Below are 25,761 nucleotides of genomic sequence, written 5' to 3'. Positions count from 1 at the left end.
CAGTGAAGCAAGTAGTTAATATATTCTCTATTATAATAAATAATATCTATTATTATTATTTTATTCACCAAAATTTGATAAAGTTCATTGTTTTCTTCTGCAATATTTGGCAAAACACTATTGATGTAACAAAGGCTTAAGTATTTATTTATAAACTATGATAATTCTTCAATTAAAATTATTTTTTATATCAATTATTTTTTTGTAATTTACTTTTTCAACACCACAGAATGGTTTGAGAAGCACTAGGAGCACATAAGTTTGGTTTCTGGGCAACCTGGGCAGTGGGTAATTATTCTTTTTGCATGTCTGACTGCATTATTTCTTCCAAAGTAATTAGTCATTTTGTTGTAACATACATTACACCAGTTCGTTTACCTTAACCTTTTCACATCACAATGATCCGCGGTTGATTAGCGCTCTGAGAAAATATGTTGGTATCTGATTGCCTCCCTTCATAGTCTTATGCTACCCTCTTGTGAAAAAAATTTCAAAAAATTACAGTATATTAAAGAGATTTAACAGATTCTGACAAAAAAAACTGTTACGATCGGATATTTTTTATTCCTGTAACAAAAAAAAAATTGAAACAGTACAAAAATTACGATAATTTAATTGCAGAATTTTTTTTTCGCATTTCTACCGCGTTTTTTTTTTAGTGAATTTTTTTGCTTTGTGTTTATGAAACATAGTTTGCTGATTTAAAAAATAATACTTTCAAGCAAACTGGTTGAAAATTGGGCAAAATATGATGAAAAGCCCGTGTCATAAATCACAGATTAGTAACATATGTTAGTATAAGTGAAAGTAGATTCAGAAAACTACGTTTTATAAAATTCCCACCACTCAAAAGGCTATTCAGATTGACAAAAAACCATTTTTACTGTATACTGTTATTCATTACGAATCAATATGTGTTACATGTTTACCGATATCATTTGTCTGAAAAGATATTTATAGACCTCAAGTAAAAGTGACGTATTTATGATCACAAATTCCTTCTTTTTTTTGTGTGCCCTATATCATAATTTATTATGTGTTTCAATACATCGATATGTTGCTAGTAAGATAAGCTATTTTTTTAAATAATAAATAAATCCGTAAACCTCATATCAATTATAATACACAAGTCACACACACAAGCACATTTCTGAGAAAAAAATGGTCATATTCTTTCTAGTCTAAATAAAACATTTTACATCGTCTAAACGTCGTTCAAAATGTGTAATAAAACTGATTCCTTTGTGAATATAAAAAAAAAATAACTGACTTGATGCCATATAAAATTATTTTGTAACAGCATTTTAAAACTGACACCGTACATAACCAGTTCCAAGGCTACATGATCTGCAAAGGTTAAACACGTTCATGGATGTTAAATTGCGTCAGAAACTTTTATATTTGGGCATAAACCAATGACAACCTTTTCTTGGAATGTTATTTGTTTTATTTCCAATTGTTAATTGAAATAATATGCAAGTATTAGCAGTAGCAATATTTAAGAGTAACTCATATGCTGTCTTCCTGTGCCACTTCACACTGTCGAAGAGGTGAGTTATATGCAGCCACCTGCTCTGACAAATCTATGAAAGCCTTGCTTTCATTGTAACTGACAATTGTTGATGGCTTCTGTACAATATATCCATGTTTTGTTTGGGCTGGTGCCATTTGTAATACAGACTTAGTAATTAAGAAAAGGACATCTATCCTTCCATTTTCCAAGTAACTTTGTTTTTATTTTGCAAAATAACCATCCCTCCATTTTGAGTTTCCTATTGGCTGAAGATAAAAGCGATTGTTTTTGGTATATGTTTCCTTCCTATTTCTATGAAGGGCATCAGTTAGAGAATTCTTTGGTTATTAAGAATCACAGCAAGTTCTACAGAAGTCCAGAAATTGCTTGTTACCAATTCTTTCCCAGAATCTAAATAAGGCTCCATTAGTGTCATTACAACATTTTCAGTGACAGACCTATTTCATAACATTACCTCTTTATCAGTGTAAATTTTTAAACGGCAAGTATATCCACCAGTGGTACATAATTTAAAAATGCTTATGCTATATTTATGTCTTTTTGTCTTGAGGTACTATAAAAATATAACCCTACCTCTTAAAAGTACCAAAGATACATCTATACAAACTTGATCCCAGGAGTAAACGCCTCATAAAATAAATAATTCAGTTTCTCTACAATTGCAGATATTTTGTACAACATATCCCCAACAGGGAATAATTCATTCGAAAAATGGAATATACTTAGAATGGCTTCAAATCTACATCTAGGCCAATTACATATATTAACAAAATTATTTTTATACAGAATTAAACAGAACCAGTAATTTTTATTTTATGCTTATTATCCGAACTCATCCACATCAAAAACCCTACAAATGTTTTGATTTCTAGCAGTTCAAAATCTTTCTACTGGGCTAATATGGAATTGTTTTAAACATTACTTTTCAAAGTCCCTAATATAATTTTCTGCACTGCATATTTATTAGTTTCTATAACTATTATAATCAGTTAGAACTAATCAGTTACAAATATCATCATTCAGGAAAATTAACTGGCAGATCACCAGAACGCTTAGAAATAAGATTATGATTAGTACCTGGCCATCTGTCAAAGACAAAATTGTTTAGGTTGCAATCTGGGTCGTTCCATAATACACGATTTGCTTATGTCATCTCATAACTTCTACTTTCAAACCATCAGAATCACCAGATTCCTCGTTTTCACCTGAGGACTCAAGAGTCTAAACTGAACTGCATTTGCACAGGCCTAATATTATCTAATATTATGGCTAATTTTGGCAGTACACAAGTTCTGATAATGGTCACTTCCAGCAACTGTGGCACTTTTAGGATTAAAAACATGTAATATAAAATTGCACTACTATGTACTCATATAGCTGAACCTTTGTAACTTAATGAATTTGCATTCAGTACTGTAGTAACTGCAATTCGTCATTAACAATGTTTATTTATGTTTTAAAATTGAGTTTTTATTGATTAATTATCACAGGAAACTTAAGGAATTGTAAATGGTAATTAAGATGAGATTTGTTTCATTTGAAAATTGTTAGTTCTGAATAGGATTCAAACATTGAACCTTTGCAGGTGAAACAGAGATGTTACCATTCTGCCAGAAAGGCTGATGAATTTTAGAAATTTTAAATTGCTGCACTTTATTAATGTGTGCCTCAGAATGTGTGCCTTAGATGGGAGCTTCTGAGAATGCAGGTAGTCCAAGAAGTGGGTCCCTCCGGATAGTATCAGAGAGACAATGCTAAGAAGTGAGACATCCTGGGCTGTCATGGCCAAGTTTATCAGGGCAGTCGTGGAAAAGAAAACGGAGGAGGAGGAGGCACAGTTTTATCAATAATTACCAATAAGGTTGACGGTAAGAAATATGTTGAGTTGCCTTAGATGGGAGCTTCTGAGAATGCAGGTAGTCCAAGAAGTGGGTCCCTCCGGATAGTATCAGAGAGACAATGCTAAGAAGTGAGACATCCTGGGCTGTCATGGTCAAGTTTATCAGGGCAGTCGTGGAAAAGAAAACGGAGGAGGAGGAGGCACAGTTTTATCAATAATTACCAATAAGGTTGACGGTAAGAAATATGTTGAGTTGCAGACTGCTATTAGTCACAATACATCGACGTGTTACTAGTTTTGTGATTTCACTTTTATGACTATACGATTGCGTTATGATTATATGTGTTGTGACCATATTATTAAATATATTTCACTGATGTTTCATGCTAGGTTAGTGATTCTATTTGATTAATGCTATGATCATTTGATTATACACACTTAAATGAATTTATTAAAGTTTTGTCTGTTTATTGGAAGGGCATTTCGCTTTATTAGAAATATTATATAATCACTGTTAGTATATGTTTAGGCTAGGCTTATATTATAAAGGCAAGGAGTCGTGGATTCTCATTGTGGATTTTATATATATATATAAAAAATAAATAAATAAAATTGAAGAAAAAAATTAGAGGATGATCTTAATTGAAAGATCGTCATTGCTTTGTTCATTTCACATCCTGCCCTCGTTCGTGACGTTTCAAGAGCAGTATTTTATTTTCTTTGAAGGAATAAGATTATTAGAAAACATAGTGTTCGCCTTTCGCATTGAAGGTTAATGCCACGTTGATGCTGTTCACCTTTCTGTCCAGGTTAATGGTAAGGTCGTTGCACACCTTGTTGGCTGGTTGTCATGTCATGCCTATCGCCTTCATAATGTTTCACAACAGGTTATAAGTGTATTATGTGGTCTGGAGCATTCAAGACGTGTTGTTGGTATGAGTGAGCTCGTAAGGGGGACTATACATCTCGAAGTAATGCCTCAGGGTGACCCCGGGATGCATAGGTTTATTCCAAAGGGGGGTGGTTTTAGTTGGTAGTCTGTTCATGGCGGTTGGATTAGACCACCAGCAGGAGTCCGACACTTTGTGCATAAATGTATTTCCATCTCCGTCCCGAAAAAAAATTATACAGATGACAAAAAGGAACTATTCCAGCTCTTGCCTGGAAGAATCAAGGTCAACCATTGAAAAAATTGGTTATAATCCATATTAACTACTGCAGTTGCGTTAATTTTTTTTTTTTAATAATCTTTAATAATTAAACTTAAAATTTATCTTGAAACATATAATAATGCCAAGATTAGTACTGATTAAAACTGATTCAAAGAGGAACAGTATAATTTGATCTTGTTGCAAATGAGATCAATTTATTTATCCCATAAAAATTTATCTTCTAAAAAGACAAAAATTTTACTCTACATGTAACTTAAATATTAACATTAATATAGATAAGAATGCTATCTATATATTTAGCATAATTCACAACTATTGAACAGTTTGGATAGATTATTGTACTGTTTAGTTTAAAAATTTCAGCTGTAGATTTAGGAAAAAAAGAAGAAAAAGCTGTTAAATATATTTCTATTTAATAATGTCAGGAATTAACATTTCATAATTTAATGATTCTAAGAATAGAGTTATACTGTTAAATATGCCTTTTTTAATATACAAGACATAGTCTGTTCTTTAGTAACAATAAAAAGTTAGTGTGTTCAAGCATTCAACACTAAGGCGAACATGGAATTACATATGCTTGTTCATATAGTTCTTACTATTATTACATAAAGGCTTAAATTATATTTTTCAACATTTTCAATTACTCAGATTTTCCACAGCATGGACTTACTAGACCTGCATTTAATCAAGATTACTGATATATGATTTAAATAAAATCTAGTCCTCATATTCAAAATTCTCATATTTCATTAATATCAACACGTATGGATTTTCTTTCAAGGGTATCTTAATTACATTAATAACATAAATTCAAAGAAATTAAAACTGTTAATATAAAAATAGTATATTGAAGTTTAATTAAAATAAAGACAAGTCTATAATAAAATATGTTAAGGCACTTTTACAGTATTTACCTCGCTCATATCCATAGTAACATGATCGTAATTTGTATCTGATTCAACATTTTGTCCATCATCCTAAAAAATAAAATTATAATACAGTTAATAAAGGAAGTTCAGTACATTAACACAAAGCAAAAAAAGATTTTAATAAAGTAAAAAAAGGATAAATGCAAACAATATATCAAATTCAAAAACAGAAACTGCTCAAAAATCATTTACAAAATAAACATTTCACTAGAATCTAAATGAGAAAAAAAGAATTTCTATTTATATTTACAAAATTAACATAATGGATGATTATGCACTAAAACTATGCAGTACCATTTTAGAAGCTGTTGGTCAACTGTCATTAACAAAAATACTGTTATCAGAGATTTCTCATTAAAGAAATTTCCAGCAACAGTTAATGTAGCAATCATTTTAAAAGATTGTTTTAATAGAATGGAGTTGTCTAAAGTAATACTGCATGCTTTTTAGTCAACCAATTTTTAAATTTTATAAACATATAGGAATATTATTTCATAGGGTTTTATAAGTATTGTTTATTTAGTAAATTATTATTTTGCAATTGTCATTTTTTTTCTTTAATGTAAATTCATTTTTAAAAAAATACTATTCCTTAGTAATTACACATTATGATTGTTTAACAATCAAGAAGGCCAACTAGTTTTAAACTTTAATTAATTATTACAATTATATGAATGTCTATAATCAGTGAGTAAATTTATGCCAAAACCATTGAACTCTTTTTGCTAACTCCAAAAAGTGGATCGGATACTGACCACAGTATTCTATTACATGTTATAAAATGAAGACACATCTAGGTAACCCTTTAATTGTTGTTATTCTCTACATTTTTAGTCTAATGCTTAAAAATAATTTGTTCTGTTTCAATTATTAAGACTTAATAAATTACGTAAATATTTTTATTTTCATGTGTTAAGGTTATATTTTTCTTAAATTAAGATCAGTCTGAAGCGAGATTATATAGGCAACAATGGATAAAAGGATATGCATTATGTAATAATTCTGCCCTGAACAGCAAACTGTCATCCAAATTTAACACAAGCTACATTGCTTGATAATAGATACTAAATAATTTAATAAAGCACACACACACACACACATATATATATATATATTTAATACAGATTTTTTTGTATTTTCAAATAATTCTACATCAGCCATACATAACAGATTTTCATAAGAAAATCAAATATCATAATAGTAATTCTAAAAAATAATACTTTTTGTACTCCCAGAGAAAATTTCTTTCCTTTGTCATATTACACAATTCATTAAAAAATATTCACCTAACAGGATTTCAAAAGTTTAAAAACATTGAAAAATTGTTTACTTTTTATTTTGTTTATCTTATAATGTATAACATAAATGTATATTTTGTACATGAATAATGTTAAAAAAAAGAGCTTTACTAATGATGACTAATACAATTTGTATAACCTTGGAATTATTAAAATACACGTCTTTTGATTTACTCATAACAAAAGCAGTCACAGGCCTGAATTATGATGATGAGATTTTATAAAAAAAAAAAAAAAATATTTAATCTGAGTAATAAATCAATTATGTAGTAATATTCCAGCCTGCAGAAGTTGGTTTCCAGAAAAAAAATTATGCTTAATTAATGCAATTTTTCCAAATTTTTCAATACACTTACAGATCCAATTAAATGAAAAATTATATATCAATATATACTATGTACAGAGCATGATAGTGTCTATTCAGGTGTGTAGTGTGTAAATAAGTGTTTGGTGTGTTTAGAGCAAATGTAAATAAATACATTAAGTGAAAATTTTATTAAATATTCTTGAATTTCAAACGCTATGAAACAGAACCTAAATATCTAAAACTGGAGTATCTTAAAGTACTTTGCAGTTAAACTTGAAAAATAGAGGCTGATGTGATTAAATTCTCAACAAAATAAACTAAAAATTTATAAATCTTTCAGTGCAACAATGAATTACTTACATAAAAAAAGGAAGAAAAAACAGTTTCAGAAGATTTATTGCTTTTTGCAATAAAGAAATTTCCTGTACGATCAAAATCCATTTCTGGTACTGAAAAATCTGATTAACAGAAAATAATTTTTATACACAAAAGAAATCTACACAAACTTTAAATAAGTTATAGAAAAACTAGCTAATGAAAATACTTTCTGTAATTCAAGCCAAGCATTACTGTGTATTGTATATCAAAGGATTTAAATGAAGTAAAATTTCATCCAAAAATCCTATGTTAACAAAATGACATCATGTGTAGTACCATAAATAATTGTTTATGTAAAAAAAAAGTCTGATATTACCAAAGGAAGGCAATTTCTATATACGGGGATAATACATCTACATGGCTAACATTATCAAAACAAAGGTTGGTCAAATAAGAAAAATAACAAAAAAAGTTTGAAAAACTGTTGGTTTAAGGATAAGGACAGTTGTACTAGATGATGGCAGAAATATGGGTATCATTTTTAAATATTTGACAATGTGGAAAGCTACTGTTGAAGTAAGGGTATCTACCATCATGATAAGAACTTTACATATTATTCAAACTGGCTGCATAAATGTTCCTTATGTTCCACAAAGACCTATTATATTATAACACTCTGTACAGTTTGAAAAACCACAAGGTACAAATAACAGAAACGAAATTATGTTAAACTGGCTGCACAAAAAAATATCTCATTTCAAAAGAAATTATTTAAATCATAGTTGTTGAAATAATCAAGCAAATAAAAAATCTAATAAAGAATTTGCCACAAAATTGTTACCTATCTGTTTACATAGACATGATGTTTTAAGGCTTAACATGTACCACCCAGAATTAAATCTGTTAGAACTAATCAGAACAGATGCAAAAAAAATGGGTTGCAGCATGATGTTATTTAATAATAATTAACATTTTAGTTTAGCGGGGTAACCAAAATTTCAGTAGCTATTATTTAAAAATTAAGGATCAGTTAGAAACTCCCCTGGTATTTATAGAAAATGTAACTGCGTAAGTTTTTGTAGAGTAGGCTAAACTCCTACTTTACAAATTCAAATAAATAATTAATAAGCATTAACTTTGCTACTAATTTCTAAAATATCTGCACAACAGGGGGCGGCCATTTTTAAAAATTATAAAATATTACAAATACTCTATTTATGTAAAATAATGCAACTAAAATCAATTAACTTTATTATAAAAGAAATAATTTTTTTTGTATAACAGATACAATAAACTTATTAAAAAATAAATATCTTTTAATTTTTAAATCCTACTTGCAAAAAATCATAAATTTTTCTTCACAAGGTAAACTTACAGTTCAAAACGGGATCGTTTATAACAATCACATTTAAGATGTATAAGAAAACAGATCCAGTTTTTACAGAATCTCAACTTGCACTCATTCCAACTCACTATGCACAAAATGAAATCTTTATATCAGTAAACTTCCTAGTCTTAAAAACCAATAAGTACCTATAAATTTCATTAAATACGTGAAATCAGTTTGTCTAATTTGGGCAAATCAGTTTTTGGCAAGTGGTTTGTATAAATTTCATTAAAATGCAGAAAATCTAAAGCAGGAAAACTGCATAAGGTGTCAAGTTCTTCACATAAGTGCACAATGGCAAAAATTTATAACAAAAGGCAATTATTTCTATGTGGAAAAAAGCTGTTTATTTCTTAGTGAAGGTGGCTACCATTTCAGATGGATTAGTGTACTACTTGTATTATTTCAAAATAAAATCTGCCAACTTTAAGTTGGGAGTCATTTGTATCTCCTAAACAAGAGTAACGGTTTTCTAACCACTGTAAAAATTATAGAACAGAATGTGGTTACTTTAGGTAACAAATAAGACAAGCAATGCAGTCAAAAACGTTTTTGTACAATCTTTCTACCATTAAGAATATTCATTTATTAACCAGAGATGGAATTTGATCTTTTACAAACAGAGCTTCTTATGGAAAAAAAACACTGTTCACAGATAACGAAATATATAACTGTAGTAAGAAGACAAAAAAAATTTCGATGATTTGAAAGCAAAACTGTAAATAATATTTTTGTTTTTATGAACTTTTTAACCACAATTTTTGTATTTGGTAATCATTCATAGCCTACGAATATTAAAAACCGTAGGATAAAAATATAATTGCAAATCCATAAAAATAAAACAAGGTAAAGTAAATATCATTACATTTCCTTGGGCTTCATCGTTTTCTTCTTCGCTACCGTAGTTAAATAAGGATTCCATATCTTAGCACAACTCACAAACAAAACACGACACAGGACACTTGCCGCTTTCTTCTTCTTTGGTCAGCTTCAATTTTCTTCATGACCAACAGAGTTACGACTAAAATTTGTAGATAGGAATATATCTGGAAATCATTATCAGTTAGAAGTAGATAAGTCACTAACTTTTATTTTAAATATTTCCAAGTATATGTTTCAATTTTTAAATTAAACTATGTTATCGTAACTGTAATAAATATTCTTGAAGAAATAGAAGGGAAGTAAACAGATACTTTACAGTTACAGTTGTAGTTCAAAGAAAATAAAATTGGAATATCTTACTATTTTAAATTAGTAGTCTTAGAACTAGTCATAAATTATGTTGGTTTTAAGTATTCAACGAACATCTCTTTGTTTATAAACAAACACCTTATCATTTTAGCAGTGATACCTACGCATTGACGCACGCGTATGTACGTTCGCACTTCATGGAGAATGTTACGTGGAGGTTGTGTTTAAGTGAAGTGTTTCTGACAATGTTTCATTAAATTTAACTGTCTAACTTGAATCAATATGTCAGAACAGAAAGTACATGCTGAGGCCGAAATGAAAGGATGGCTTTTCAAATGGACTAATTATTTAAAAGGATACCAGCGAAGATGGTTTGTTTTGTCCAACGGCATATTATCTTATTATAGGTCAGTTGATATGTCAAAAAATTTTGATTTGCCATTGCAGTATTCTATTCTTATTGTCATGTCGTATTTACAGTTGTAAAGTACTCTCGCTTATATTTTCATTGGTTTTTTTTGTTGTTTTAGAAATGTTATACTTTTTCGCTGTTAGTTGCTTATTGTATCTTAATATAACCTTTTCGGTCCACCTTGCTCACAGTTTAATTAAATTATACGTTATATTTTATTGAATTGTTTGAGTTAGGAATATGATTATTATAAGTTTCAAAGAAAACAGATATCTGTAGCTTATTTGCTTCGTTTTACCATTAATTAACTGTGTCAATCCTAGAACTGAATATTTATTTAACTTCATGTATTCCAAATTTCACTAAGTGTACAAATCATTATTGCCAAGAAGTGTACGCCAGTTATGTAATCTTATTTAATGTTAAACTAGTTTTTAAGATAATGTATGCGTATATCAAATGAAAAAGATTTTTATAAAAAATATAATAGGCTTACAGTTTGTTACCCTAGTAGTGTGGAGGTTTATTTTGCAGTATTTTAAACTATTAAAAGTGAATAGGCTAAATAATTTATTGGTTGTAATTCAAAAACTATAATGCCATCAGTGTTAGTCTACTAATGTAAGAGGTGAAAAATGTTTTGGACTTTTGATAGTCTGTACCACATAGACTACAGTAGATGGAGTCTTCTGACTATCGCTACAAGAACTTTTATCAGTTGTTAGTTGCAAAAACAATAAAGTAAGGAATGCTTTGATAGACTTATTTCTAATGCTTTCTAAGGTCTTTGCTTTTAAAAATAGCTATAATTTATAGTGTAGATTGCAGTAGTATCTGTATCCTAAATAACATGTAAGCATGTGTTTGTGAAATTTTTTATATTAGTCTTGTATGGATTTGTTTGTAACTTCTTTTTGTTGCGTTTATGTTCTAAATTATTAGATTGAAAATTTATTGTAACTGTAACACAATATTACAACAAAAATTTTGTGAATGAATTTGAGGTTAGATTATTGTATAATGTTGCATTATAATACTATAAATGTAATAGAAAATTGACTGATCTTATTTTTTTAACTTTTTGAGATTCATATTTTTGTATTTTAATTCTTAAATGGCAGGCCCTTGTAAAATTATTGATTCACAGTTCTCAAACATCTGAAAGAAGACATTGACCAAGTAGGCCACTATTCGCTTTCTAATGATTCTTCTGATCCTGGCATTTGATTGAATTCAAACTGAAAATAAAAAAAATGTGATAAATTAGTAACGGATCAAAGATTAAACTGGAAAATTAAATGTTGAAATGTATGATTAACTAAAGAAAAAAGAATTCATGCTGAAAGAGTCATAAGTTTGTCTACATAATAAAATGTAGGGTTAAGTATACAGGTTCCACCTAACCTGTGAAGTAAGTGCATGTATGCTATACTGATAAGCATGTTATATAAAGATCAGCCAAATTAAATACATGCAAATTGATAGAAGTGTTAAATTCATACTAAATACTGTCGAATATTATCCCCAAACATTTCAGGTCATTACTTGCTATAAATTAAGCCTGAAAAAAGTTATTTATATGAATCAAAACTGTATTCTAAAATTTTATATAATGTTGAATTTACAATAGTACTGCATATTAAAAAAGCAAGTGAAAATAAATATTGTTTAACAATTAATTTGTAGCATACTTTACTCAAGAAAACAATCTTTAATCCAAAGGTAAATAATGCTTTTTAAAAAGAGTATGGACCATATATTTTACCTAAACTTGACATTAGTTTACTAAAAAAACAATATAGTATACTTAAAATTAAATTCAGTGTATGTATTTATAAATGAGTTATCCCATTTGAAATCAAAAGATGACTACCGCTCAACATTTTTAAGAAGAATTGTATGAATGTAACCTATTCCTGAAAGTAGATATTCCGTTAGATACAGAGTGCTTTAGTGATTGGGGGCTGTATTTAGCTGTCCCTTTCTATACAGTATTGTTAAATATTACAAGTGTGCCTGTCAGAGGATTTATTCCACCTCTTTTGTTAAGATTTCACATATATCCTGATGTCATGCTTTCACTATAGAGATATAGTTAATAAAGCATTGTAGAACATTTTACTTTCATTATTTTTTGTCTTGTTTAAATAATAATTGTATATAATTAACCACAGAGGACAAGTAATTAAGCAAAGTAATTATGAGTAAATATTAAAAAACAATTTGAAATTGAGTTTATCATACTTCAGACCTTTTCTAATAAAATACGTTGTTGCTGCTTGGATTATAGAAAAGTCCCTATTTCCATCATTATTACTGATTAGGAGATCGGGATGAAACCACCATAGTCGTACTCAAGCATCACATCATATGTAGAAATTGAGGAGTGAACGGTTACCTTTTTTCACTGAGCAAATATTCTATTTTACATCAGTTAATCCCATAAAAATGCAGTTAATATTTTGTTTGTATACCACTAAAAGTTTTTATTCATTTAATTTACTGATCCACCTTTCCTAGATTAGTAATATACGATATTATCCTCTGTGTTCGAATTGATCTTTAATGTATTATTTAATTTAATGTTATTTACAGGTTTATTGTTGTGTAAAATTTAATCATATTTTAATAAATGTATGTTTGTTTTTTGTTATAAGTTTTAATTACATTTAAGTTTTGTTTTATTTCATTTCGTTTTACTTAAAAATTTATTCAGGATATTTAATATATTTAATGACTGTAAAATTAGTTACATCACACAACCTTGAGAATATAAATTATGTATAATTTATTTGTAAATTATGTTATACAAACTGGTTCTTGTAGTATTTCTAAAATTATCATTAAATTTACTAAAAGATTGCTATAAGATGTTAATTGTAGGTAACGTCAGTCATGCAATTTCTTTCATTGATAGTATATAATAAAAAAAGAACAGGATTTACTGTACATATTTAATACATTTGTAAAAGTTTAACTACAGAATTATGAAAAGTTGTGATAGAATTTAGGAAACTTTTTAATGATAGGAAGAAAAGGCAAAACTTCATGCAGCAAAATACTCTCATTATAAAACTGATTTGGATTTATAAGTAATAGTATGCAGTAAACTTACTCATCATAACAAAAAAAAAAAAAAAAAAACTAGTACTTTATCTTTATTGTATATATTGTGTAGTATGTGTTTTTATTATACTCATGTATTATTATTAGATTAGTTTGTCTTTACAAAATCATGGTTTTTTGTTTTTTTAATTTTCTTTTTTAAAGAAAATTCATTATTTGGTAAAATGAAGTCATAGAATAAATTCCTGTATGTCATTATTTTAATTAACCAATCATAAAAACTTGTTTGAGTATTCATAAGCTGAACTATGAAACACAGAATTTTTTCTGTTTTCCTCATTTATACAGAGGGGTGCAAAAGTTGGTATACAGTTTCTGTGCTCAAATGTACTATAATATTAATATATTATATCTGTTATTTTTCTGTTCTTTTGTTCTGTTATTGTTGTTTTCTTTTCTTTTGTATGTCTTAATTTTATTAATTAACTGAACTACAATTTCTATGTCATCCTTATTGTGACTTCATAAAGCTATTGCTTTTTTTCATAATAAAACCTGTATATCTTCTTTTTCACTCCTCTCTATTCCTGTCATTATTATTCTCATTTAACAACAGGTATAATTTCTTCATTGATCAAATTGTCGTGAATAATTTGTCTTTGTTTGCTTAACTCTACTGATATGTTTCAACTTTATTTCTGTAGGACTGAACTCAGCTACTGCAGTCAAATCATTTATGTTGTTGTCTGTACAGAAGTTGATGTACATAATCATCTTTTCCAAATAGAGGATAATTTTTTTATTTTAATTTTATATTTTCAATTATATTTTATAAAAATATTAATGCGCTAATTACTAATACTGTACTGCAATAAAATTGATGACAATATTTCAGGTATTTTTCTTTTGTATTTGTAAAGGATTATATTATATAAAAAACACATAAATAACAAATCTTCTGGAAGGTGGTGCTTTGATAGATTACTGAGAGTTTAGATTTCCACCTTGTACTGTGTCCAGAAAATTAAAATTATGAAAAACCTATTTAAATACCGTGAAGTATAAAGTAGCAGTTGTCATAGAATCAGATAGCTACATAGACAGGAAAAATATAAGCAATAAAAGAGGCTTTGTGAAGGAAAATATAAAAGAATTAGCTAGGCTCTGTTACATTTAGGAAGTATAAATAAAAGTAAAAGAAATTAATTTAAATTATTTAGTCTATCCTATGTATACTTAATAAAAATAGTAAAAAACTTACATCTGATTGGTGGTAACGCAAAAATGATAAAATGCAAATTGTCACATGTGGGTTTAAAACTGTTGTAAGTTTTGCACTTAGCTAAAAGCAATAGCAAGCAATACAAAGTTTGAATAATCAGCAAAGAAATCTTTTTAATATTTTAGGGTGAATTTTTGTAGTTTAGTGATCCATGAAATTTTCAGTTTTCTATAGAGACAAGCAGTTATCTATAAAGCACAGCATCTTATAAGAAACAAATAAAATTATACTTTCATTATATTTTTTATATTTGAATTTAAAGACCATTTTATTAGTTACTTCCTTTTGCATTGACAGCAAAAACATTTCCATGTTTATGCCTTTGAATTGCTTTAATCAGATGTTTGTAGTCAAATAATTTGTGCCATATTCATCAGAAACATCAGATAATTTATTTCAAAAAGATGCACTTTATAAATTTTATCCAAATTAGGATGCAGAGTTGAAATCTGATAAAAAGATTCAGTGTCATTATTACATGTCGCCGAATGGCTTCGACGGCACGTGACACTTGCTAACCTATGTGGTAACAACTTCCCCTCCGTCTAGGCGGGCGCAAACGTATCCAGATCTGATGGATCTTGCTGTAGTTGAGTTGTCAGGCCGTGGTGTGCAGGTTTCAGCCTGGAGACGTGAATCTTTAGCCGGGTGCCTTCCGGTCAATTTCATAAACTTGCCCTGTTCGTTGAAGGACAATGTACGGGCCTTCCTATGGAGCCTAGAATCCTGCATATTGACCATCGGAGCAGGGCCAGCGTGCTGTCTCACGAACACTTGGTCGTCCACCTCGAATTTAGGTTGCTCTTCTCTGTTGCCGGTGAACATTTTTTGACTGTAGACCTCCTGGTGTGCTGCTGCCTTCTCCTCTATTTCCTCAGTGGGTTGAAGCGGTTCCTGTGCTTTTGGGTGCTGCCAGTCCCCGGGTCTCTTTAACTGTCTCCCAATGAGCAGTTCGCTAAGTGGCGTGTCGGTCGCGGCGTTAGCCCGATTCCTTAATGCGAACAGCATTCTTGGCACACTTATCCCACGTTAGGTGTTGGACATCCTGCTCTAGGGTTATTGTCAGTGTTTTCTTCACCTGCTCATTACGGCGCTCCGTGGTATTTGCCCGTGGATGGTATACGGGTGCAGTCCAGTGTGCAATGCGTCGTTGGCGGCATAACTTCTACTTCGGCTTGTGAGCGCAGTCCCGTTATCTATCAGGACGGCCGCAGGATAGCCCCAGCGGCAAAACACTTCCTCCTCCAAACAGCTGAAGATGGTGTCCGTGTCAGCTCGAGGAACGGGCCTAGCATCTACCTAGCGGGAAAACAGGTCAATCGCTACCACTAGGAACCTATTGCCTCGTTTCTTTTCTGGGTATGGGCCCATTAAGTCAACCGCCACATGCTTCCAACAAGCTGTAGGCCTCCGGAGTCGCTGGATTGTCTGATGGAGGGTTTGGCCCTCGTTTGTAGCGGGCACATGTGTTACACTCCCGTATTTACTACCGAACGTCCTTTGTAAGGCCCTGCCAATCGTAGTATTGGCGGCTCGCCCGCCAGGTCTCTTCTGCTCCAGGATTACCGGCCTCTGGGGCGTGGTGGTAGTGTCGTATGACAGCCGAGCGATTGCCGGGTGGGACGTACACTCCCTTGCTCGAGATCCTGCCCTAGTGCTGCGTCCTGCTGTCCATACGATGCCGTCTTTGTCCACTCTGAGGTGGGTGCCTGGGGCCGAATTTGGATCCTGGCGTAATCGTTGGCTCTCTGGATTGGCTTCTTGTGCTTCCCGCACTTGTTGGAACAGGGAAGTGGCGACAACTTCTTGCAGTCGGGGTGTAACCGCTCTCTTCTTGGCCGCGTTCAGTTGGGTGTAGTCTATCTTCATCCAGCATCATCTTAGTATTTTCTTCTTCTGCCGGTTTTCTTGACAACAGATCTGGTAGTTCATTCTCCCGGCCAGGACAGTGTTCTAATGTAAACTTGAAACTGCGCCAGTAAGGCCCAGCGAGCATATTTTGTTTTCTGCCTGATGGCCTGCCTTAGCTATGTCAAAGCCTTGTTGTCTGTTCTGAGGATGAAAGTTTGGTCTTCGAGGTACGGTCGATAGCGTTTGATTGCCCACACCAGGGCGAGACATTCGAGCTCATTGGAGTGGTATTTCTTTTCTGCCTCTGAAAGTTTTGTGCTGGCGTACGAGATGACTCTTCGCTCCCCGTTCGCGGCATGCTGGTAAAGCACGGCTCTCAGCCCTCGCTGGCTGGCGTCGGTTTGCAAGATTGTAGGAAGCTCTGGATCCGGTCGAGATAACTTCAACTTTCTTTGTTCGTCAGGCCTTCAGTCTGCTGAAGGCCTGACGAACAGCTTCGAAGGCTTGATGCGTGGTGTCTGTCCATTTCCAGTGTTTCCTCCGTAGCAGGTCAGTCAGCGGCGCGGAAATCTCTGAGAATCTTGGAATATATTATCGCAGCCAGACAGGTACCGAGGAACGTCGCAGCTCCTTTCGACCCAGGAGTCTTGTGTTCGATGATGGCGCGTAGATGTTGCTACTGCAGAATATTGCCCGTGGGTGTTATTTCATGGCCCAAAATGACATCCTGTCTCGGCCAAATTGACATTTCTCGAACGAGCATGTCAGGTGGTGAAGTTGTAAGCGTTCAAGAACCAAGTCTAGGTGGGGGAAGTGTTCTTCCCAGCTACTGCTATAAACAATAATTTCGTCCAGGTAGACCAGGCAGCACTGGCGGAGGAGGCCAGTGAGAACGTCTTGCATTAGATGCTGGAATGTGCTAGGTGCATTTTTCGACGCGGGCGCTTCCCAAGTCTTTAATAGTCTCATAGATCAGTGGCAGTGGCAAGTCTACTACATCTTCCATGATGTTCAGCCGCCGAAAGTCTACACAAAAACTTGGTGAAGAGTCCTTCTTCTTAACAATGACTACTGGAGACTTGTAGGGCGATGTCGACGGCTCTTATCACCTCTTGTCTCAGCATCTCTTCCACTTGTTCTCTTATAATCCGTTTCTTTTCTTCGCTGTACTGGTACATCGGTAAGCGAAACGGCCGGCTTCCTTCCCGAAGTGGGATCCCATGTAGTGCTGACCGAGTTGTTTGCAAGGGAATGCTGGAAAATCCTCCCTGGTGCCGCTTCAACGCCGTCTTCAATCTTGTCTTTACCTCGGGTGGGGCAGGGGGTGCTGTACTTTTCACTACCGACTAGTCCACGTTCGATGCCGCAGGTTCGGGTCGATCGTGCCAGAAAACGGTTTTTCAGGTTTTCCTACCCAGATGGAGGCAGTCACGACTGTAGTCCAACAAGGCCTGTTGCTCCTTCAGCCAGTCGTGTCCCAGTATGATTTCTTCCCGAAGCCCCGGAACTAGCAGAAGCGTTGTGGGAATTTTCATATCGCCGCAGAGAAGCTCTGTTTGCACTACTCCCCTCCCTTGGTATGGTAGGAAGTAGAATTCAATGCCAGATCTATCTTGATGTCTGTGTGGAATTGGCTTGCCACGTTAACAGCTCAGCTCTTCCAAAGCTGGAGTTGGCCGCTTTCGTGAGTCGTCCTGCTACTTCGACGGTGATTCTAGGGATATCTGAGCCTAGTTGATTGAAGGTCCCGGTTGGCTCCACAGCCGGGATCCTTACTAGTTTCCCTGCTACGACTTCCTTATTGGGCAGTCCCTGTGGAATGGCGCTCCGGGAAGTAATGACACCACGGAGCCAAGCTGCTTCTATGTCGAGTTGCCTTGTCATTTGTTCTAGCCACGGAAGTATCCGGTTGAAGCTCACCTACTCTATCCAGCAAACTCCGCCGAGGACTAACGCGGATTTCGTGAGTACTCTTTAACATTGTAGCTTGGATCTCTCGTTCGTCTGCTTCAATGATAATGGCCCGATGCAGCAGGTCGTCAATATCATGGATGGTTGCTGCAAACAGCGAAAGTCTAATCTATGGTCTGAGCTGCTCTAGCAATATTGGTAGGAAGGCAATTTCACTACCGGGAGCTAGTCGGTGAATGAGTTTCCCCTTCCGCAACAGGAAAAGCTTCGCCGATTCAGTAGCTCCTTGTGTTGTCCGTAAAGTTGAGACCACAACTTGGCGGTAGTCTGGGGGCGGTTATATTGATGCCGAAATCGGTCAATGAACTCGGACCAATCGAGTTGTAGGTCTTTGTATTGCCTGGCCCAGGACAGAGTCCTTTCAGCTGCCGTTCGGCGTAGTCGGCCCATTGCTCAACAGGCGCTCTCTGTTCTTGTAACTGAGTTTGTAGACGAGAGAGGAACAGTTCTGGATCCTCATGTGGTAGACTGCTGAAGGTTGCCGTTATCACCGGCGGAAATGCTGCACGGATGCCCGCAACCAGGCAGTCAATGTTGTTGGGCGCCTTGTGTGTTGGTCTGTCAACAGAGGCCTGGCTATGTCCAGTCTTCTCGTCCAGACGATCCTCCCCCACGTTGGGTGCCACTTATCGCCGAATGGCTTCGACGGCACGTGGCATTTACTAATCTTATGGTGGCCCTGAAAAGGGCCGTTTTTGTCGTCGATTAGCTTCGACAGTTCGTATTTCATAACCTTGTGGTGGCCCTGAAAAGGGCCGTTTTTTGCGTTGGGTCCGGAAGATGGTCTCCGGCGAGGTCGGGGAGTTGCGGCTCGTCCATTGAAGTCCAACCAGGCTTTCCCTCAGCGGCTGTTGGGTTCCCATTACAGCATGGTAGTGGTGGCTCCCAGAGCCCCGCAGTGTCGTCGGTTTTCCCCGAGCGATCCCACGCTGGGTCGGCTCCGGCAGCTCCACGCAATTCGCCGGCCAGGGCGATTGAAGCCCGGCGAGCTGGAGCAGGAAGGTAGTGTTCGCATCCAGCGATTCCCTCCGGGGGGGGATGTTGTTATCCTCCGGGAGATCCCACGTTGAGCCGGCCAGGGAACTTCTTCTGTCTTCTTCCATCTTCTTCTAGGTCTTCTCGAGGTGGTGGTCGACGATGAATTGCAAATTCACTCTCGTGTACGCTCTTTTATTGGAGCCTGAGAGTGGTGGGGCTGCAGCGCCACTATGGTGGGAGTGATGCTTGCATCTGCGCGTCCGTATACTGTGCGCCCCGCTCACATCGTTGCTACCGTTATCGCTCGCCGATATTAAATTAGGCATATATGTGGTAACAATGTACATTTTGTCTGATATACCTAGAACCTACCTAACGTTTGCCTCTACAAACCAAAAAATACCATCCATACGTATGAGGACTTCCTTTCTGTTAAAATAACTTTAAATAATCACTTTTTTCTAATTGTTCACAGAGGCCTCAATTTTTCATAAGAGATATGCATTTCTTGGAGGATTCTCATTTAAAGTCTAAATGTTTGAATTAATTCTGGCCCCTTATGTTCTATCATTTTTGAGTTGCAAGGTGTGAAAAATGTAAAAAAATGTTCCGGTGTAGTAAGATTTCCTGTGCTCATCATCATAAATATATAACAAATTTTATTACTTAATTATAATTCGTGCAACATTTACTCTTTGAATGTGGGGAAACCTGATGTCTAAGATAATTTTAATTATCTATAATGAAATAACTTCGGTTAATGCAGGTATTTTCAGTTTATTCGTTACATATGATATAGAAAATAGCTTTAGAATTAATTTATTTGGTTGTGAATTCATTCGTTCTTGCAGTCATTTATATTTGTCATTAAAATATGAATTGAATATCTTAGGTCGCAAATGAATAAAAAGAAAATTTACTCAAGTCGAACATTTTAGTGACAATGATTTATTATCGATTGAAGTCCTGGCTAAAAACTAAATTAATAATTCAGAAAACACAGAAAAATCTATACTTTTATGGAATTTAATTTTTTTTATTAAGACCATTTTGAGGTAATAAATTTCAATATATTTTTATTAATGCCAGTAAATGTCAATTTATTTTCGTAAAGAAGATCCGATCATCTGATAAATGCTTAATTTACTTAATTTTTAATAAAAGTGAAAATTTTAATCGGGGTTAATATAAATTCACCCTGTGTATATTGACATGTTATGTGTGATTGTTAATATAAAAGTACTGATCTTACTGGGAGGTTTAATTTTTCTCCGAATGTGTCTTTTGTATGGCGGTCCGATGGCCGATAAACCTGATGTTACAAATCATAGTCAGTAGTGCTTGTTTTTTCGGTTAAGTTAATTTTAGTCGACTGTAAGATGACAGTCACCTAAACTCTATTATATACAATGTTATAATATGTGTCGTTAATGTCGATTTAACCGTTCAAAAGAACAAATTAATAAACAGACAACAGATTAAGAAAAAATTGCTTATACGATAGTGGGAAAATAATTAAACAATAGTTTACCATATTAATGAGCTCAGATTGAGAGAAAAATGGTGTAGATGTGATCTTTCCTAAATAACTCTAACTGGACAAGTACGGTTTAATAAAAACGAAACTAAAACGTTATCTCGTTTCGCCAAAATATACGTGTAAAATAGAACTCTTGTAAATTCGTCTGTAAATCAGAATGTCCGAGTATATGATTGTACCGATTTTCGATTTAAACCTTCGTGGGTCAGTTACTGACCCACGCGTTGATTTTTATAAACTTATTTTCTATACCGTAAAGAGAGGACAGATAATCGAAAATATTAACAAATTAAATTATAAATATTTAATGTCAGATTTATAAAAAAAAAAATATTTCCGAGTGGACGTTGGCTAATCGATTTTCTATATCGCTGCACTTGTGTATGACTCATGAAAGTCTGTCATAAACTGGCGCCCATATTCGTTGCATCGTGGAACGGGGATGTACCAACTCGCAGTGTTGAACTAATTGGCAGCCTTGGCGTTCGCGTCTAGAAGTGTTTAATAATTCAGCTTTATTATTATTAGTTTCTCTCATATACATATATGTGTATATCAAGTACGTTAATAACAAATTTCTTCTAAAATTATTGTATTCTAAGTATAAATATTTTCAGTTGTAGCCCTGTACTATGTCGGCGGTTAAACAAATAAAAACAAACGATACAAATTCCAGACCGTATCGAACAGAATGGTTTGATAAATATGATGTGATTGAAAAGAATAAAACGACTGTGCGTGTAATTTTCAACGAAAAAGTCACTTCACGCAGTGTAAATTGACATTTTGAAAAGTTGCATTCAAATCTTTGCTTCTCAATAGACGAAAAGAGAAAGGAGAGAATATTTTTTACAAAAGAAAAAACAAAATCGCACATAAACCAGTATTTTAAAAACGTTTTTGATTCCAAAAAATAACATTATTTATAACTGCTAGTTTTCAAGTAGCCCATTCCATTGCTCGCCATGGGAAACCTATTTCAGAAGGAGAGTGTAAAACAAGCGTTTTCAAAATATCGTGCTAGTTTGTTTGCAGATTTTAAAGAAAAGAACTTGATTATAAAGTGTATAAATGTGTTACCAATAAATCGCAAAACAATTAAAGATCGAGTAATAGAATTAGAAAGAAATATTTGTTCGCAAATACATAACGACTTAAAGTATGCAGAAATATATTCAATCGCTTTAGATGAGAGTAATGATGTAAATGGTTATGCACAACTAGCAGTTTTTACTCGATATAAATCAGGCAGTTTAATGAAAGAAGAGCTAATGAAACTAATAACGTTGAAAGGGAAGTGTACCGGTCTTGATTTTTTTAAAGAATTTTATAATGCATTTAAAGAAATGGAAATTGACGTACAGAAAATTTTTCTGTAATAACAGATGGTGCACCCAATATGGTGGTAAAAAACATTGCTTTTATTCATCAGCTTAAGCAAAATATTAGACATTCTCTGATTGAATTTCATTGTATAATACACCAGTAAGTTATATGTGCGAAGCAAGGTTTTTAAAGCATTCTCCAATGTAATGCCAGTTGTAATAAGTCATCAACTTTATAAACGCAAGAGGTCTTAAACGAACATTTTTACAATTATTTGAGGTTATTGATTGCCGATATTCCGGGATTTTGACATATAACAACAATGTTCGATGGCTCAGTTGCAGTCGAATTCTTAATCGGCTTGTCTTTATTAGTAGAAATAAAGCTCTTTTTGATTGGCAAAAAAATACAATAGTTAATGGTGAATTTTCAAATATAGATTGGTTAAGTGATTTATGTTCTTATGTGATATCATTCAGCATTTCAATGAAATTAATAAAAAACTTCAGGGAAATGGACAAATTGTATTAATGATGTTTGAATATATTTATGACAAAACTTGGCATCTTCACTAAAGATTAGGAAATGAAAATCGTGAAATATTTTCCTCAATTACAAAAACATTTTCAAAACACAATCATTTTTGAAAATACGCTTGACATTCAAGGAAACGCAATTAAAAAATATTTAATCATTATATAGGAAATAAAATAAACTTTTCAGAATAGATTTAATCGATTTAAAAGTTGGAAAAATACATTTCACTTTATTTTATATCAGTACAAAACGGAATTGGAAACGATGGAGTTAACCGAATTTATGTGGCTAGGTATCCACGATTTAGAAATGTAATTAACCGAATTTCAAAGCAACGTAGGGTGGAAAAATAAATTTGAAAACTTGATTTCCGAAGTAGAAGGAAAATTTCAGAAAGTAGTGCAGATAATAATGATCTCTCGCTAAGATTTGAAAATATATTAAACGTGCAGGCGTATAGGATTCTTTACCAAACAAGTTTTATCAATCAACAAACTTGCTAACGCTCTTTTAACGCTGTTTGGGTCCACATATTCATGTACAAAATTGTTTTTCTCAATGAATTTTGTAAAACCTACCAATTGAAATAAACTTGGAAATGAATTGCCTGCGAAATGCATTAAACTAATGAATACGAACCTAATATTAAGAACTATCTGAAAATAAGCAACAACAGATTTCACGTTAAATATACGAGGTTAAATAAACGGGATTTTTTTTTTTTTTTAATTTATTTATTGAAAAATAAAAGGCAAATATAATTTATTTTTCTACATAGTTTCCTGCTTTAGAAATACTTTTCTCTCCATCTCGATTCCCCCCGAGGGGAGAAAATCCCACCTCGTAGCGTGTCCGGTCGCTACATCACCCCCTCCGTTCCTAGCCAGTAGTGGCTTTAACGGAGGACATCTTCTCGCCCTCAAACTGATTGCGCACCACAGCTTTCAGTCCAGGCCCCGCAGAGATGCCACCGATGCAGATGCCCCGAGGGACATCTGCATCGGTAAAGTTCACTCCGAGATAGTTTTTCGTGTTTATGCCTTCAGAATGAAGACAACGAACACCTGCAGCTACCACGTCACCCTCAGGAACTAAGCTAGAAGCCTAACCGCGGAACGAAGACCCCGCGCCTAGTCCTAACTATTAAAGAGCCAATTACTGAATGTCTCAGATCCGTACTAATAGCCTCAACAACAAACTTTCCCACTAAAGTTTCATACATCGAAATTTAGACCTAGTTCCCCTAAGAACCCCGCTTAATACTCAAAATGAGTTTCTATCTGACTCCGCTCCGGTCCGCCCGGAAGAGGAGAATTAACGCCTACTCCCGCACAGCGCCATCACGGAGTCCCACGTGACATTCACCATCTTTCGCAGACCGCCATCAAGACTCCCCTGCATACCACCAAAGCAGTACCCAGAGAAGCCCCGCCGACAGTGTCGTTAGCTCATAATTGCCCCCGTCGGAGCGCGACCGCACCCACCGGGCAAGGATAAACCAGCCCGCCGGCAACGGCCGCAACTCCGCCGACAGCGTAATTAAATACATACCACCAATACATCTAACCGAGGCACGCTGCCTTAAGCGACTACCTTCGGCCAGTCAACTGCCCAGGCGGTCCCTAGCCACCCAGGTACCTATCACCTACTAAATCCCTTCGGCAGCCCTGCTCAGGGCGACGAAGCGAAGGAAGCCAGCAACTTTTGTCCACTCTCTACGAGTCCTCCAGTTGACTCGTAGATCCAAAATAGAGTTTACTCTCTCGAGTTCCCTAGCAACTCTGGTACGCTCAGCTTCGTACCGGGGCCATATGTGAAGGACATGGTCCACGGTGTCATCGACCCTACAGTCCGGACAGAAGCCGGAATCAACCAACCTAAACCTTGCCAATTTATTCCTAAAGGCACCATGTCCAGAGAGGAACTGAGTGGTGTGCCGATTGGGGGGATACCCAGCTAACCGCTCGCAACTCTCTAACATTAGGAAATATACCATGCGTATAACGACCTGTCAAAGAAGTATTCCACCTATCTTGCCAAGAGTCGAAACCTTGGTCTTCAATCTCACGCATACGCCCAGCAGTGAGAAGGCATCCCTTCTTTGCAACATACCGCTGGCTACGTTCCGTAGCCGAAATATCTACAGGTTTGATGCCCGCGATCACAGTTACTGCCTCTCGCGAGACATTCCTGTAACCACCGACAACCGCTAACAAAAGAAGACGCTGGGCTCGTAATAGAATGTCCCTATAACATTGGTACCGCAAACGATGAGCCCAGACGGGAGCAGCGTACAACATAATGGTCTCACAAACGCCTTTACAAAGAATCCGCATGGTACGGAAATTCAACCCCCAATCGGGATGGACTACTCTACGGACGCCGAAGAAAGCATCAACTGCCTTCTTCGCCACATACTGAAGGTATGTGGTTCCTTGAAGAGAAGCCTCTCATCAAGGATAACACCCAGATATTTCTGAAGGGTGACATACCTAATTGAACGACCGTCCATCACAACCCGCGGATGGCGAGTTGCAGCTAGACGGCCCTCAAAAACATCATAGTGGTTTTCTCCGCACTGAAAACCATCTTATGCTGAAGACTCCACAACCGCAAAACCCTACATGCCTGTGCCGCTCTGAGCTCAATCTCAGCACGTTAGCTACCCTCAACCAGCAGCAGTCCATCGTCGGCATAAGCCACAATGCGACAGCCACTGGGCAAACGTAGCCGCATGAGAGAGAAACTCGATGGTCCAGACGAGTGGACCTAATACACTGCCCTGTGGACATCCTTTTGACAGGGTCTTTCCTACTTGC

The 25,761-nt window shown here is 34.7% G+C and overlaps 2 protein-coding genes across 6 annotated transcripts in view; one reads left to right on the top strand and one right to left on the bottom strand.

The window, feature by feature from the left end:
* Window positions 1-9,788, bottom strand: part of LOC142322831 (uncharacterized) — a 34,537-nt gene extending 24,749 nt beyond the window's left edge. For 2 of the 3 annotated variants that reach the window (XM_075361901.1, XM_075361902.1), the window contains exons 1-2: window positions 7,444-7,535; window positions 5,464-5,526 (exon numbers count right to left, since the gene is read on the bottom strand). In XM_075361901.1, the coding sequence (XP_075218016.1) occupies window positions 5,464-5,526; window positions 7,444-7,524 (144 nt within the window). In that variant the 5' untranslated portion in view covers window positions 7,525-7,535. Of the gene's footprint in view, window positions 1-5,463; window positions 5,527-7,443; window positions 7,536-9,653 lie in introns of those variants that run through there. The other variant, XM_075361903.1, reaches the window with a different exon arrangement.
* A 367-nt stretch (window positions 9,789-10,155) lies between these two features.
* Osbp (oxysterol binding protein) overlaps window positions 10,156-25,761 on the top strand; it is an 85,547-nt gene continuing 69,941 nt past the window's right edge. For all 3 annotated transcript variants that reach the window (XM_075362714.1, XM_075362715.1, XM_075362713.1), the window contains exon 1: window positions 10,156-10,386. In XM_075362714.1, the coding sequence (XP_075218829.1) occupies window positions 10,262-10,386 (125 nt within the window). In that variant the 5' untranslated portion in view covers window positions 10,156-10,261. The remainder of the gene's footprint in view (window positions 10,387-25,761) is intronic.

Source organism: Lycorma delicatula, chromosome 4, assembly GCF_047948215.1.
Source record: "Lycorma delicatula isolate Av1 chromosome 4, ASM4794821v1, whole genome shotgun sequence".
In the NCBI taxonomy this organism is placed as follows: Eukaryota; Metazoa; Arthropoda; class Insecta; order Hemiptera; family Fulgoridae; genus Lycorma; species Lycorma delicatula.
This window is presented reverse-complemented; position numbering and strand designations above follow the sequence as displayed.